This window comes from Somniosus microcephalus, chromosome 4 (assembly GCF_052327205.1).
Source record: "Somniosus microcephalus isolate GS21.2 chromosome 4, FLI_Smic_1.0, whole genome shotgun sequence".
NCBI classification, from domain to species: Eukaryota; Metazoa; Chordata; class Chondrichthyes; order Squaliformes; family Somniosidae; genus Somniosus; species Somniosus microcephalus.
In genome coordinates this window covers 154574729-154590342 of record NC_140990.1, presented here as the reverse complement: position 1 = coordinate 154590342, position 15614 = coordinate 154574729, and the positions used below count along the sequence as shown (strand labels likewise).

Here is a 15614-nt window from a genome sequence, read left to right as displayed (position 1 = left end):
TGCGATTGAAGCATCGTGGCTTGTCTTCAGAGCAGAAGACAACATTGGGGCAAAATCGAGTTCAAAAGCCAGCAGGGCAGCTAACATCCAGCCTGGACCAGTGAGATGTGGTCTAGCTCGGGGGCCAATGGAGAAGCAGAATTTGATCCAGGAGACGGTGAAAGAATAGGGTTTGGTCCAGGAGACAATGGAAAAGCAGATTTAAACCATGGTCTGAGAAGCACAAAATGATGTCCGTCAATGGAAGTGTCTGTACAGTAACAAAAGCAAAATACTGCAGATACTGTAAATCTGAAATAGAAACAGAGAATGCTGGAAAACATCTGTCTGTACTGTAATTGCTTTGTATCAGGCAAAACTGGGACTCCTTAAAAAGGGACTGCGATTTCTGGCATTGGGAAGAATTACTGACAATGTTATCTGGCAATGCTAATGCCATCAAGAAAGTCTTGCATTTATATAGTGCCTTTCACATACTCAGGACGTCCCAAAACCCTTCACAGTTAAAGAGTTACTTTTTTTTTGCAGTGACTGTCATGTAAGCAAACGCAGTAGCCAATTTTCACAAAGCAAGATCCCACAAACAGCAGTGGAATCGCTGTATATAGTGAAGTCACTATTCCTGGCCAGAATGAGATGATTGGATAATTCCCCTGTCAATCACGCCTGGAGACCACACTGCTGAAGTGACTGTGATAGATTTTACACAAACAATTTGTACGTATCTATCCTCCACTCACTGCATTTTGCTGGAGAAATCACCCTGCTTTTAGGGGGAGAAGTTGCTGTAGTTTTGGTCAGGAGTTCTGTTTGCTATAGTTCATGGAGACTCTTTTTAAATAGACTCTGTAGGCTGTTTGCAGTAGTGCACTGTTTAAATAGACTCTGCTGAGTAAATAGACTTTTGTTTGCTGTGAAATAGACTGTTTGCTAGGAGTCCTGCCATAAGTCATTGGCTGATGCAGTGGTGTTAATAAACACTCTGTGTTTATATAAAATGGATTGTCAACCCTAAAAGTGTCTTGATTGCTGACACCTGTTGATAAAGGCTGGGCAGTGAGTGAAGGCAGCCCGGTGATGGATTCCAGACAATGTACTTGTATATTCTGCGAGTCTATACTATTGTTTTGATTGATTGAGAGCCTGGTTTTCAAAAGGAATCAACGTTAATATCTATTTAATGAAGACAATTCCATGGCACTTGGGTTGCACATAATCCATTCACATACACCTCTACCTAAAGGATCTACCTTGAGATTACACTATGTTTACCAAGGAACAAGAGAAGGCTAGACTACTTTTACCTGGAGAAAGCCTGAAACTTGAAAAAAGGCAAACAGATTCTAGATCTTTTAGTGATTATACTGTACTGCATTTGCCTTAAAAGCTCTGCTTACAGAATCATAAAATGTTACAGCACAGAAGGAGGCCATTCAGCCCATCGTGCCTGTGCAGGCGCTTTGAAAGAGCTACCAATTAGTCCCACTCCCCAGTCCTTTCCCCATAGCCCTGCACATTTTTCCCCTTCAAATATTTGTCCAATGACCTTTTGAAAGATATTATTGAATCTGCTTCCACCACCCTTTCAGCCAGTGTTTTCCAGATCATAACAACCTATTGCGTAAAACATTTTTTCCTTATTTCACCTCTATAAATGAAGTGAAAATAAATTCAATCAGTAGTTTTAGCCCAGTCAGATCCCGAATATGAAGCTTTCCACTTTTCAGATCGAGACGTAATAGGGAATTCCAGTGTACAATGTTACTGCTATATAGAGTAACTGATACCCCACGCTATGCCACCCCACGCTATGCCATCCAAGATGGAACGTAGCTGATCATTAAGACGTAGCCTGGCACAAGTGTTTGTACAGAAACTGTGGCTGAATTCCAGGTGGGAGTTCTCCCAATCGTCATCTGTAACTTCACCCTTTCTCTGGGATTTCCGAGGATCTTCCGCTGAGGTAACAGCAGACGATCGAGAGAACTGACGCCGAAATTCAACCCCAGCACTGCAACGATGCACACTGAATCAATCTAACCTATGGATCGTCACTCTCGGTTTCTGTTCATTGCCCACTGCAGAGCTACTACATCTTTTGCTTCCTCTTGGTATTATGTTCTTGGCACATCATTAGCTCACAGCTTCTCTCTCGCTTTTGAAAATAGGCTTTGACACAATAAAACTCACTACGCACTTGGTTTGAGTATAAAGCAAGGCTTTAATCAACTTGTTTCAGAACATGGAGGTCTAGTTGTACTTCACTAGTTCCTGTTTACAAAATGTCCCTTGGCAAGCTGGGCCCACGCCAGAGTATTTATACTCCTTGGACGGCGCCACCAGCTGGCCGTCCAGTGTTATTTCATGAGTCGTTTCTTCATGATGATGAGATTTATAACAGGTTTTATCATGGATTGTCCTGCTTCAAGCTGCTTTCAATCTCTAGAAAATCAAAGGAAGTTCAGGTCGACACTGTCTTTCTGCTTCTCCCTCCCGCTCTGCCCAGCCCTCTTTTCATTGCGGTTTCTCTCGTATCGTACTATTTTACCCATTTTATTGTTTCAAACTAGTCAGGGCGGCCTCGCCCCGAATGATCTAAGGGTCTTTTTACTGAGTGTTACAGACCAGTATTGCTCGGTAATTGTAATCAGTTTACCACAGGCAGCTATAAACCATCAGAAAAAAGATAAAAAGTTCCTTGCACACTGCTTTTAGTTATTTGGACTCAGACCTGACCTTTATCATGAAGGTTATTTCTCGCTCGCACCAGGTCTGGGTCATCTGGCCCGACACCGAGGATTCGTAGGGCTGTGTAATTCAGCGCTGTTCCGAAAACTGTCGACTTGTCCTCCACATGCCTAGGGTTCAATTCAAAACACATGGGCCATATTTGACATTAGGATACAGGAAAGTGCACAGTAGGCCATACGAAGCAAGGAGTACGTTTACCAGTAGCTTCAGAACACCGGTGCTGGTCTTGGCACTGGTGAAACCACAACAGATGCATGGCCTGTTACCCTGCATCTCACTGAAGAAACTGGCACTCTGTATGGAAAACAGAGTAAACATATGGCTGGGAATCTAAAGATGGTAAAATAATTGCAGATTTGTTAAGGGAATGTAGTTTTGTTATACTGTGTGGAAATGTTGAGCCTCAATGAACGAATGGAATTTCCCAGCAACTTACTACAATAAATTGACCCCCCCCCACTCCCCCAATTTAAGAATAACACCAGTCTTTGTACAGCAGCAAGACTTCAGTCTACAGCAACAGGTAACTTTAGCTGGAAACGGCTCCATTTTGGAATGTATTTTCCCATTTTTAATATTTAAGTTCTCAGGGTGTAGGCAATGTTGGCAGGGCTGCATTTACTGCCCATCCCCTACTGCTTGTTAGGCCAGTTCAGAGGACATTAAAAGTCAACCATGTAGCATGGGACTGGAGTTATGTGTAGACCACACTGAGTGGGGGTGACTGGTTCCCTTCCCTGAACGACATTAGTGAACCATTTGAGTTTTTTTTATTACAATCCCAGCAGCTTTTATACTCATTTTTATTCTAGTTGTCAGCCTGTAAACGACCAGATTTGTTCAATTCAATTTCCCAACTTGCCCTGATGGGATTTCAAATCTCAACCTTGAGTTTGGTACCATAACAGTAACATGACACCTATACTCCACACCATGCACTGCCTGCATCTGGGTTTTCATTTGGGAATGGCACTATTGAGATAGCAGAAAGGTACAACACATCAGCTCGGGACTGTCCCCCCCCTCTCTTTGTGGGGAGAGCTGGGGTGGAAAAGGAGTGCTGCTAAGAATTGGGTTCTGTAATGGCACAAAACCCTATTCTTCACACCAACATGACACATCATACCTTGATACTTCCATTCTAGAGAGTCAATTGTGGGCAGCTCCTTGTTGGAAATAGTGATTTCAAGCCAGATTTATTCTGTTTGGATGCTACAGGAATTCAAGTCATCGGTGAACCTTAGCAGCCATCGGTAAATGAGCCCTTCACCTCTTTTCCCTAAGTTAGTCTGGAATGGAACCCAAAGTGCCAGAGAGAAAGGGTGTAAAAGTGAACAAACTCAATCTTGCTATTCAGCACCATATTTTGTTGCAAATTTATTGGTACTTACAAACCCCAGCCTCCATCCGGAAGTTGTACTGAGCGCAGATATCGGACCATTTCCTTCTTCTGAGCATCTGACAGTGGTATCTTTGCTACATGACATGTAATCAGGAGACCTAAAAGATGATAACATTAGTTAAAGAAAAAGCTCAGTTTTTTAAATATTATTTTTGTTTTGAAATTAGTGTCCATTAATATATTTAACTGTCTCTCTGCCCAAAATTGAATGCGTCCTTCTGGTGTTAACATGGGCTGATCCACACTTGCCAATCTCAGTAGAGCCTTCAGAAAAGGTGCAAGGCGTTTCCCCTAGAGAAGGGAGGAAAGCCTCAAGAAAGTAGCTACATGTTACTCTTGCTTCTCTCCCCTTACTTTTCCCGATGAGATATGGTGTGTGATGCAGGGAGACACAGAAAAAAAGTAGAAATAATGGTATGAAACCCAAGCCCCAACACTAAACAGCACACCTTGACACTTCCATTCTCATCTGTTGGCAGATTTGTTCTGCAAACTCCTTTCCCTGGGCTAGATGGGATGAGAAACCAGGGTGCCAGACAGGAAGTGTAGCCAAGGTCCATTTCCATAATATTCCCGACTTACCTGGTAGAAGGAAGAGTGGTCCGCCATAGTCTCCAGCCCAATGTCCATCCTCGGCCTGTAGTAGTGTATAAAACTTCAATCCCTGCAGAACTGCCTCTTGTGCTGTACCAGCGCTCAGTAAGTGCTTGGAAAATTTACTCTGAAACATCAAGACATGATACACATTTATTTCAGCATTGCAACATTGTTCCACACCAGACATTATATTCTCTTAAACTCAGTATTGAACCTTTGATTGCTTAAATATACAATTTTGATTGATAACATCTGCAAAACAGGCTTGTAAGCTGCATAAAGAGGACAGGAAGAGCTGGTTTGTGATCTATACTTTGATAAAGGAACACACTTCATTCTCATGAGCCAGGAAAAAGAAAAAAGACTTGCATTTATATAGCGCCTTTCACGACCACCAGACGTCCCAAAGCGCTTTACAGCCAATGAAGTACTTTTTGAAGTGCAGTCACTGTTATAATGTAGGAAACGCGGCAGCCAATCTGTGCTCAGCAAGCTCCCACAAACAGCAATGTGATAATGATCAGATAATCTGTTTTTAATTATGTTGATTGAGGGACAAATATTAGCCAGGACACCGGGGAGAACTCCCCGCTCTTCTGCGAAATAGTGGCCACAGGATCTTTTACGTCCACCTGAGAGCGCAGATAGGGCCTCGGTTTAACGTCTCATCTGAAAAACAGCACCTCCGACAGTGCAGTATTCCTTCAGTACTGCACTGGAGTGTCGGCCTAGATTTTTGTGCTCAAATCTTTGAAGTGGGACCTAAACCCACGACCTTCTGATTCAGAGGCGAGGGTGCCACGGGCTGACACAGGAGATAGGGAAGTGGGTTTTCAGTGAGAATAACAAACGTGCACACAGCAATATGCACGCCATGGCTTTAAAGATCATTTCTATACATAAAATGGTCTTGGTAAATGACAAAGCGGAGATCTCCGCCACTGCTGCACGAAGTTTAACGTCTGGCTGACAATGGGGGGTTTGAATGACTGAATTGGTGGATTCCAGAGGGCACTCCCATGCTGGCTCAACCCCATTGCTTTTTCTTCAAGACACCCATACAATTTCCTTTAAGTGCTGAGCAATGCGCAGTTACCGTTGCTGACCGTTTCCTTTTGGTTTTATTAGCGAGTGGAGATGTTGTTAGGAAAACTGACAGGCTGGGAGAAGTTACAGACTTCATGGTGAGATTTAACAACTGCACTGTCAAAGCTAAGGTGGCACTCAGTTAATCTTTACTGGCATTAATCCAGCTCCCAGGCTCAGTAATGTCTCCCAAATAGTGCCACGTATTACTAACTTTATCCCTACTGATGCTCCCTTACCAGCAGGCTCAGTAATTCCTCCCAGCTGGTGCTGCCCTGTGTTGCTAGTTGTATTGTGAAATGTCCAGCTTTCTCTCACTCTGGGGCTCAGGAACTGTTCCCTATCAGCACTGGTATGTTACTGACCGGAACTTCATTAAACATAATCGAATGTCCTCATGGTCTCAGGGTCAGTAACTGTTCCCAATCCCTCGATGTTAAGAACTGTATTTCTACTAATGTTACTCTAATTCCCATGCACGTTCAGCTTCAATATCCCTTCCCAGCTATATTCCAACTGGGGTTGTGAGCTCTAGTTGGACATATTCCAGGTTTCATCACAGGATCTCCTGCCCCACCTCCATGCTCCCACCACTGGCAACTTGACACATCCATCATTGGGTCACACCACCTTCCCACACCAATTGGAAAGAGAATAGACTCTTTGTTACGATAGCAAAATACTGCAGATGTTGGAAATCCGAAATAACAGAAAATGCTGGAAAAACTCAGCAGGTCAGGCAACATCCGTGGAGAGAAATTTGAGTTGACGTTTCGGGTCGAACCCTTCTTCAAAACTGGAAAGAAAAGAAACTAGATCGAAGGCAGGGCTGCGATCGGACAAAAGAATAAAAGAAACAAAAGAAGTAAAATAAATTAGAAGCTAGACGAGATGGTAATAGGCTGAGATTAGGTGTAAAGTGTACTGGCTGGGCAAGAGATAGCTGCCAGGTGTGAGAGAGAAACAAAAGGAAAGGGGGGGGGGGGGGGGTCGGGGGGAAGGAGTGGAAAAATGACAAGAAAAAATGAAATAGGGGCCGAGGTTATGATCTGAAATTGTTGAACTCGATATTGAGTCCGGAAGGCTGCAGAGTGCCTAATCGGAAGATGAGGTGCTGTTCCTCGAGTTTACGTTGAGCTTCCGTGGAACAATACAAGAGGCCAAGGACGGTGAGGTCCGAGTGGGAATGGAGCGGTGAATTAAAATGACAGGCGACCAGAAGCTCGGGGTCACCCTTACGGACTGAACGGAGGTGTTCCGCAAAGCGGTCACCCAATCTGCGTTTGGTCTCCCCAATGTAGAGGAGACCACATCGTGAGCAGAGCAGCAAATACAGTATACTAGATTGCGAGAAGTACAAGTAAATCGCTGTTTCACCTGGAAGGGGTGTTTGAGGCCCTGGACAGTGGGAAGGGGGGAGGTATAAGGGCAGGTGTTACATCTCCTCCGCTTGCACGGGAAGGTGCCAGGCGAAGGGGAAGGGCTGTTTGGGGTGATAGAGGAGTGGACTAGGGTGTCTCGGAGGGAGCGGTCCCTGCGGAATGCTGAAAGGGGAGGGGAGGGGAAGATACGTTTGGTGGTGGGATCACTTTGGAGGTAGCGGAAATGCCGGAGGATGATCCGTTGAATGTGGAGGCTGGTGGGGTGAAAGGTGAGGACAAGGGGAACCCTATCGTGGTTCCGGGAGGGAGGGGCAGGGGTGAGGGCAGAAGTGCGGGAGATAGAACTGACACAGTCCAGGGCAGTGTCAACCACGGTAGAGGGGAATCCTCGGTTGCGGAAAAAGGAAGACATGTCTGAAGCACTGGTGTGGAAGGTGGCATCGTCGGAGCAGATACGGCGGAGGCGGAGAAACTGGGAGAATGGAATAGAGTCCTTACAGGAAGCGGGGTGGGAGGAAGTGTAGTCCAGGTAGCTGTGGGAGTCAGTGGGCTTGTAGTGAATATTGGTCGATAACCTATCCCCAGAGAATGAGACGGAGAAGTCGAGGAAGGGAAGGGAAGAGTCAGAGATGGACCATGTGAAGGTGAGGGAAGGGTGGAAATTGGAGGCAAAGTGAATGAAATTGTCAAGTTCGGGGCGAGAGCAGGAAACGGCACCGGTACAGTCATCAATGTATCGGAAAAAGAGGTGAGGGAGGGGACCCGAGTAGGACTGGAACAAAGATTGTTCCACATAGCCCACGAAAAGGCAGGCATAGCTAGGACCCATGCGGGTACCCATGGCAACACCTTTGATTTGGAGGAAATGAGTGGAGTTAAAGGAGAAGTTGTTCAATGTGAGAACAAGTTCAGCCAGGCAGAGTTACCTGATTGGATGATGTTTGACTGTTCAGCCTCTTTCCCTACCCTAGTTCCAATATTTTTATAACGCAAACAAAAAAAGTGTTCAAAAAAAATGGAACAGTACTTTTAATGCTGATTTTTCTCCCAGGTTGCTTGCAGCAGTGCAGTGTCCTGAAGATTATTCTTCAATTCCTGGAGGGTTGGCAACCAACCCTCCCATTCGATAATGGTTTAAGCATTCATTGTAAATGAAAACATTCAAAACTTTTCAAAATAAAACGCTGAACACCAGTGAGGGCGACGACACCTTAGGGGAGTGCAGTCCAGAGCACATCCATGACACTGTGGGGTAAATGACTGCATGGGGGCCACAGCAAAGTGTAGGAATGCAGTGGTTATAGGGGATTCGATAATCAGGGGGATAAAACGGCATTTCTGCAACTACCGAAGTGAGTCCCGCATGGTGTGTTGCCTCCCTGGTGCTAGGGTAAAGGACGACTCAGAGCGTACAGAACATTGAGGGGAGAAAGGGAACAGCCAGAAGCCGTGGTCCATGTGGGAACCAATGACATAGGACGGAAAGGGGTTGCGGTCCTACAGTCAGAGTTTCAAGAGCTCAGGAGGAAGTTAAAAAGCAGGACCTCAATAGTAGTAATCTCTGGATTACTCCCAGTGCCATGCGCTAGTGAGTATAGGAATAGTAGTATAAAACATATTAATGCATGGCTGGAGAAATGGTTCAGGAGGGAGGGTTTCAGATTCCTGGGGCATTGGGACCAGTTCTGGGGCAGGAGGGACCTGTTCAAGGTGGATAGGTTGCACCTCAACAAAGCTGCGACCAATGTCCTCGCGAGAAGGTTACCTAGTATGTGGGGGAGGGTTTAAACTAATTTGGCAGGGGGATGGGCACCAGGATGAAACATCAGAGAAGACAAACAAGGTGCATAGAGAACTGGGAGAAGCAAATAGCACTATAGTTCAGAAATAGGAGGGATCAGACAGGGGGCAAATGCGAGGCAATCTAAGATGGGTTTGGAGTGCATGTGCGTAAATGCGTGGTGTGATAAATAAGGTTGGTGAGCTGCAGGCACAAGTTGCCACATGGGACTACGATATAATGACAGAAAGCTGGCTCAACGAAGGGCAGCATTGGGAATTTAATATTCCTGGCTACAAGGTATTCAGGAAAGATAGGGAAGGACAAAAAGGAGTGGCACTATTGATCAAATAAACTATTATAGCACTGGAGAGAGATGATGTAATTGAGGGGTCAAAGACAGAGTTTATTTGGTTAGAATGAAGGAACAACAGAGGAGCTATTACACTATTGGGTGTAAACTATAGGCCACCAAATAGTGGGAAGGAGATAGAGGAGCAAATTTGCAGGCAAATTAGAGAGAGATGCAAGAACTATAGAGTAGTGATAATGGGGGACTTCAATTATCCTAATATAGACTGGGATAGTAACAGTGTAAAGGGCGAAGAGGAGGAGGGGGATTCCTGAAATGTGTACAAGGGAACTTTCTGGATCAGTGTGTTTCCAGCCCAATGAGGAAGGAAGCAGAGCTGGTTCTAGTTCTGGGGGATGAAGTGGGGCAAGTGGAGCATGTTTCAGTGGGAGAGCATTTGGGGAACAGTGATCACAATATCATCAGCTTTAGAAGTTATGGAAAAGGACAAGGAACAATCAAGCGTAAAAATACTGAACTGGAGGAGAGCTTACATCAGTGAGTTGAAAAGGATCTGGCCCAGGTGGATTGGAATTAGAAATTGATAGGCAAAACCGTAATTGAACAGTGGGAGGCCTTCAAAGAGGTAATGGTTCGGGTACAGAGTAGACACATTCCCATGAGGGGGAAAGGAAGAGCATCCAAAGCTAGAGCTCCCTGGATGATGAAAGATATACAGATTAAAATAAAACAGAAAAAGGAGGCTTATGACAACTGTAAGGTTCATAATACAGTAGAGAACCAAGCTGAACATAGAAAGTACAGAGGAGATCTAAAAAGGGGACTATGAGGGGCAAAGAGAGAGTATGAGAATAGATTAGCAGCTAACATAAAAATGAACCCAAAAGTCTTTTAGAAGCACATAAATAGACAAAGGAAGGGTGGGGCCGATTAGGGACCAAAAAGGAGATTTTCTTGTGGAGGCAGAGCACATGGCTGAGGTGCTAAATGAGGACTTTGCATCACTAAAGAAGAGGATGCTGCCAATGTCACAGTAAAGGAGGCGGCGAGATTGGATAAAACACAAAAGGCAGCAAGGGGTATGGGGAGAGAGCGGGTATATGGTATTGAGATAGAGGATCAGCTATGATATTGAATGGCGGAGCAGGCTTGAAGGGCCGAATAGCCTACTCCTGCTCCTATTTTTCTATGTTTCTATATAAATTGAAAAAGAGCAGGTACTCAAAAGGTTGGCAGTGCTCAAAGTAGAAAAGTCACCTGGACCAGATGGGATGCATCCTAGGTTATGGAAGGAAGTAAGGGTGGAAATAGTGGAGGCTCTGGCCACAATCTTCCAATCCTCCTTGGATATGGGGGTGGTGCCAGAGGACTGGAGGTTTGCAAATGTTACACCCCTGTTCAAAAAAGGGGAGAGCAACTATCGGCCAGTCAGCCTAACTTTGGTGGTGGGGTACCTGTTAGAGACAATAATCCAGGACAAAATTAATTGGCATTTAGAAAAGTATGGGCTAATAAATGAAAGTCAGCACGGATTTGTTAAAGGCAAATTGTGTTTGACTAACTTGATCGAGTTCTTTCATGAAGTAATGGAGAGGGTGGAGGAGGGTAGTGCGGCTGATGTTATGTATATGGACTTTCAAAAAGCGTTTGACAAAGTACCACATAATAGACTTGTTAACAAAATTAAACCCCATGGGATTACAGGGACAGTGGCAGCCTGGATACAAAATGAGGAGGGGCAATTTGAACTAAATGGCACAATTTTAAAGGGGTGCAGGAACAGAGAGACCTGGGGGTGTAAGTACACAAATCTTTGAAGGTGGCAGGACAAGTTGAGAAGGCTGTTAAAAAAGCATACAGGATCCTTCACTTTATAAATAGAAGAATAGAGTACAAAAGCAGGGAAGTTATGGTAAACTTTTATAAAACACTGGTTAGGCCCCAGCTGGGGTATGGTGTTCAATTCTGGGCACTTTAGGAAGGATGTCAAGACCTTGGAGAGGGTGCAGAGGAGATTTGAGTGAGGTTTTCAAAAGCATGAATGGTTTTGATAAGAGTAAATAAGGAGAAACTGTTTCCAGTGGCAGAAGGGTTGGTAACCAGAGGACACAGATTTAAAGTAATTGGCAAAAGAACCAAAGAGGACTTAGAAAAACAATTTTTGTTTTTTGTTTTTTACACAGCAACTTATGATGCACTGCCTGAAAGGGTGGTGGAAGCAGATTCAGTGTTAACATTCAAAATGGAATTGGATAACTACATGAAGGGTCTAAATTTGTAGGGCTATGGAGAAAGAGTAGGGGAGTGGGACTAATTGGATAGCTGTCAAAGAGCCAGCACAGGCACGATGGACTGAATGGCCTCCTTCTGTGCTGTATCATTTTGTGATCCCATGAAAACAGAAGAATAAAGAGACAGTGATTAGATTTTTTTTTAATGTGAATCCAGACACTGCTCTTTCAGTACCTTATATGTAAATAAAATTATGGATTGTATAAAATGATAACTGTACATATTTCTTTGAAAACAGATCAACATGGAAATTCCTAACACTACAGGCACGTACGGTGTTGAGTCCCAATGAATGCAGCTCCAGCATGGTTTGTGGCCTGTCTTCTGCTTCTCTGTAGTCAATGTAACTCCAGGTCTGTCTGCCCTCAACATTCGACAGCCTCCAGCAGGTTAGGTCTGTAGCTGGCTCAGTTTTATATGGACCACCTCTTCTGCGCAAACACCTGTGAACAGGAGAAAAGCACATCATAGGAAGCTGACCGAGCCCCAGCACTCATCCTGCCGCAGCCAAGAAATCACTGACTGAAACGTGCATTCTTACTTGATTTTCCCTGATCCTCAATGGCCACTGCACACAGCTTCAGCCTGGAAACAAACTCAGCTGCACACTAGGAATGTTACTGCATATTCATACACAAAGCTTTCTGTTGATTACACTCCTGGGAGATGTTCCAGTCCTCCTAAACCCAACAGAGGCTTTTGAAACTGAAGTTTGTTTGGCCTTTCCCAATGGTTGATCGGGTTGGGTTAGTAGCTGAGGAGTAAAGAATAACAATGTCCTGGATTCCTAGTCTGTGCTAAACTGGCTTCTCTCTGCTGAGGAAAGGTAAGGTGACTAAAACTGTGGGTGCCTTGGGTTGGGAAGTGGAAATCAATCAGCCCGTGCCCCCACTTTTCATAACAGTCCACTAACCCTTGAAGTCACATCGGAGGACAACGGCTTGATGGTGAAGCTCCTGCAGAAGAGACAGATCAACATGGAAAAAGCGAGCCACCTATATGTGCAACTTAGGCAAGGAACTGGCAGTCAACAGGCACCCACAGATCCATACCCTGGCAAGGAGGGGGGAAAAAGGGAGGGCGAAAGGAGCCAGAGCTACCATCAACTAACCACCACCACATGATTTATCTCAAACGCTACTCTTTACAACCTTGCTGTCCTGCACCTGTGTCTTCACATTGCAGTTTAGAAAAAGCAGCATCCCCCAGGACATGAAGCTCAGATCGCAACGTGAATTAAGTGCATTGTGAACAGAGTGGGAAGGTGAGCAATTGGTGGGAGTGGAAATTCTCTGGTGGGTAGAAGGTGAATGGGTAGGACTGAAATTTAGTTTAACAGTTAGAATTTAACTTAGAACTTTAAAAACTGTAAAGGAAACTGCAAGTTCGTTCCAGTTAACAGTCAATCAGCTGCGAGTGATTGAGTCATAGAGTTATACAGCACAGAAAGAGGCCCTTCGGCCCATTGTGTCTGCGCCTGCCATCTATTCTAATCCCATTTTCAGCACTTGGTCCGTAGCCTTGTATGCTATGGCGTTTCAAGTGCTCATCTAAATGCGTCTTGAATGTTGTGAGGGTTCCTGCCTCTACCACCCTTTCAGGCAGTGAGTTCCAGATTCCAACCACCCTCTGGGTGAAAAAGTTTTTCCTCAAATCCCCTCTAAACCTTACCTTGAAACTATGCCCCCTGGTTATTGACCCCTCTACTAAGGGGAAAAGTCCCTTTCTATCTACCCTATCTATGCCCCACATAATTTTGTACACCTCAATCAGGTCCCCCCTCAGCCTTCTCTGCTCCAAGGAAAACAACCCCAGCCTGTCCAGTCTCTCTTCATTGCTGAAGCGCTCCAGCCCAGGTAACATCCTGGTGAATCTCCTCTGCACCCTCTCCAATGCAATCACATCCTTCCTATAGTGTGGCGACCAGAACTGCACACAGTATTCCAGCTGTGGCCTAACTAGCATTTTGTACAGCTCCATCATAACCTCCCTGCCCTTATATGCTATGCCTCGGCTAATGAAGGCAAGTATCCCATATGGCTTTTTAACCACCTTATCTACCTGTCCTGCTGCCTTCAGGGATTATGTACATGCACACCAAGATCCCTCTGATCCTCTGTCCTTCATAGGATCCTACTATTCATTGTGTATTCCCTTGCCTTGTTAGTCCTCCCAAAATGCATCACATAGAAACATAGAAGATAGGAGCAGGAGTAGGCCATTCGGCCCTTCGAGCCTGCTCCGCCATTCAATGAAATCATGGCTGATCATCCAAATTCAGTACCCTGTCCCTGCCTTCTCCCCATATCCCTTGATCCCTTTAGCCTCAAGAAATATATCCAACTCTTTCTTGAATATATTTAATGAACTGGCCTCCACCGCCCTCTGTGGCAGAGAATTCCACAGGTTCACCACTCTCTGGGTGAAGAAATTCCTCCTCATTTCAGTCCTAAATGGCTTACCCCTTATCCTTAAACTATGACCCCTGGTTCTGGACTCCCCAGCCATCAGAAACATCCTTCCTGCATCTAGTCTGTCCAGGCCTGACAGAATTTTATAGGTTTCGATGAGATCCCCTCTCAATCTTCTAAACTCCAGTGAGTATAAGCCCAATTGACACAGTCTCTCCTCATACGTCATTCCTGCCATCCCAGGTATCAGCCTGGTGAATCTTCGCTGCACTCCTTCCATGGCAAGAACATCCTTCCTCAGGTAAGGCGACCAAAACTGCACACAATACTCAAGGTGCAGTCTCGCCAAGGCCCTGTACAACTGTAGCAAGGCATCCTTGTTCCTGTACTCGAACCCTCTTGCTACGAAGGCCAACATACCATTTGCCTTCTTAACCGCCTGCTGCACCTGCATGCTTACCTTCAGCGACTGGTGCACAAGAACACCCAGGTCTCTTTGCACTTCCCCTTCTCCCAATCTATTGCCATTCAAATAATAATCTGCCTTCCTGTTTTTGCCACCAAAGTGGATAACCTCACATTTATCCACATTATAGTGCATTTGCCATGTTTCTGCCCAATCACCCAACCTGTCCAAATCGTACTGGAGTTTCACAACATCCTCTTCACAGCTTACCCTCCCACCCAGCTTTGTGTCGTCTGCAAATTTGGAGATATTACATCCAATTCCCTCGTCCAGATCATTAATATATATTGTGAACAGCTGGGGTCCAAGGACCGATCCTTGCGGTACCCCACTAGTTACTGCCTGCCACTCGGAAAACGACCCGTTTATTCCAACTCTTTGCTTTCTGTCCGCCAACCAGTTCTCTATCCAAGTCAATAACTTGCCCCCAATCCCATGTGCCTTAATTTTGCACGCTAATCTCTTGTGTGGGACCTTATCGAAAGCCTTCTGAAAGTCCAAATACACCACATCCACTGGTTCTCCCTTATCTATTTTACCAGTTACATCCTCAAAAAATTCCAGTAGGTTAGTCAAGCATGATTTACCTTTTGTAAATCCATGTTGACTTTGTCCGATCCTGTCACTGCTTTCCAAGTGCTCTGCTATTACATCTTTTATAATAATGGACTCTAGCATTTTCCCCACTACCGATGTCAGGCTTTTTTTGAATAGTGGGGTAACATTAGCTACCCTCCAATCCATGGGTACTGTTCCAGAGTCTATTGAGTTCTGGAAGATGACCAGCAATGCATCTACTATTTCTAGGGCCACTTCCTTAAGTACCCTGGGATGTAGATTATCAGGCCCTGGGGATTTATCAGCCTTCAGTCCCATCAATTTTCCTAACACCATTTCCCTACAAATACTGATTTCTTTCACCTCACACTTTTCAGGGTTAAATTCCATTTGCCACTGTTCTGCTTATCTGACCAACCCATCTATATCGTCCTGTAGCCTGAGGCTTCCCTCCTCGCTATTTACCACTCCACCAATTTTCGTGTCATCTGCAAACTTACTGATCATACCTCCTACATTCATATCTAAATCATTAATGTACACTACAAACAGCAAAGGACCCAGCACCGATCCCTG

The 15614-nt window shown here is 44.9% G+C and overlaps 1 protein-coding gene across 3 annotated transcripts in view; it reads right to left on the bottom strand.

The window, feature by feature from the left end:
• The window catches only part of lss (lanosterol synthase (2,3-oxidosqualene-lanosterol cyclase)), a 117671-nt gene that overhangs the window by 92238 nt on the left and 9819 nt on the right, over window positions 1-15614 (bottom strand). For all 3 annotated transcript variants that reach the window (XM_085985364.1, XM_085985362.1, XM_085985363.1), the window contains exons 2-5: window positions 11878-12046; window positions 4736-4874; window positions 4143-4251; window positions 2737-2858 (exon numbers count right to left, since the gene is read on the bottom strand). In XM_085985364.1, coding sequence (XP_085841490.1) covers window positions 2737-2858; window positions 4143-4251; window positions 4736-4874; window positions 11878-12046 — 539 coding nt within the window. The remainder of the gene's footprint in view (window positions 1-2736; window positions 2859-4142; window positions 4252-4735; window positions 4875-11877; window positions 12047-15614) is intronic.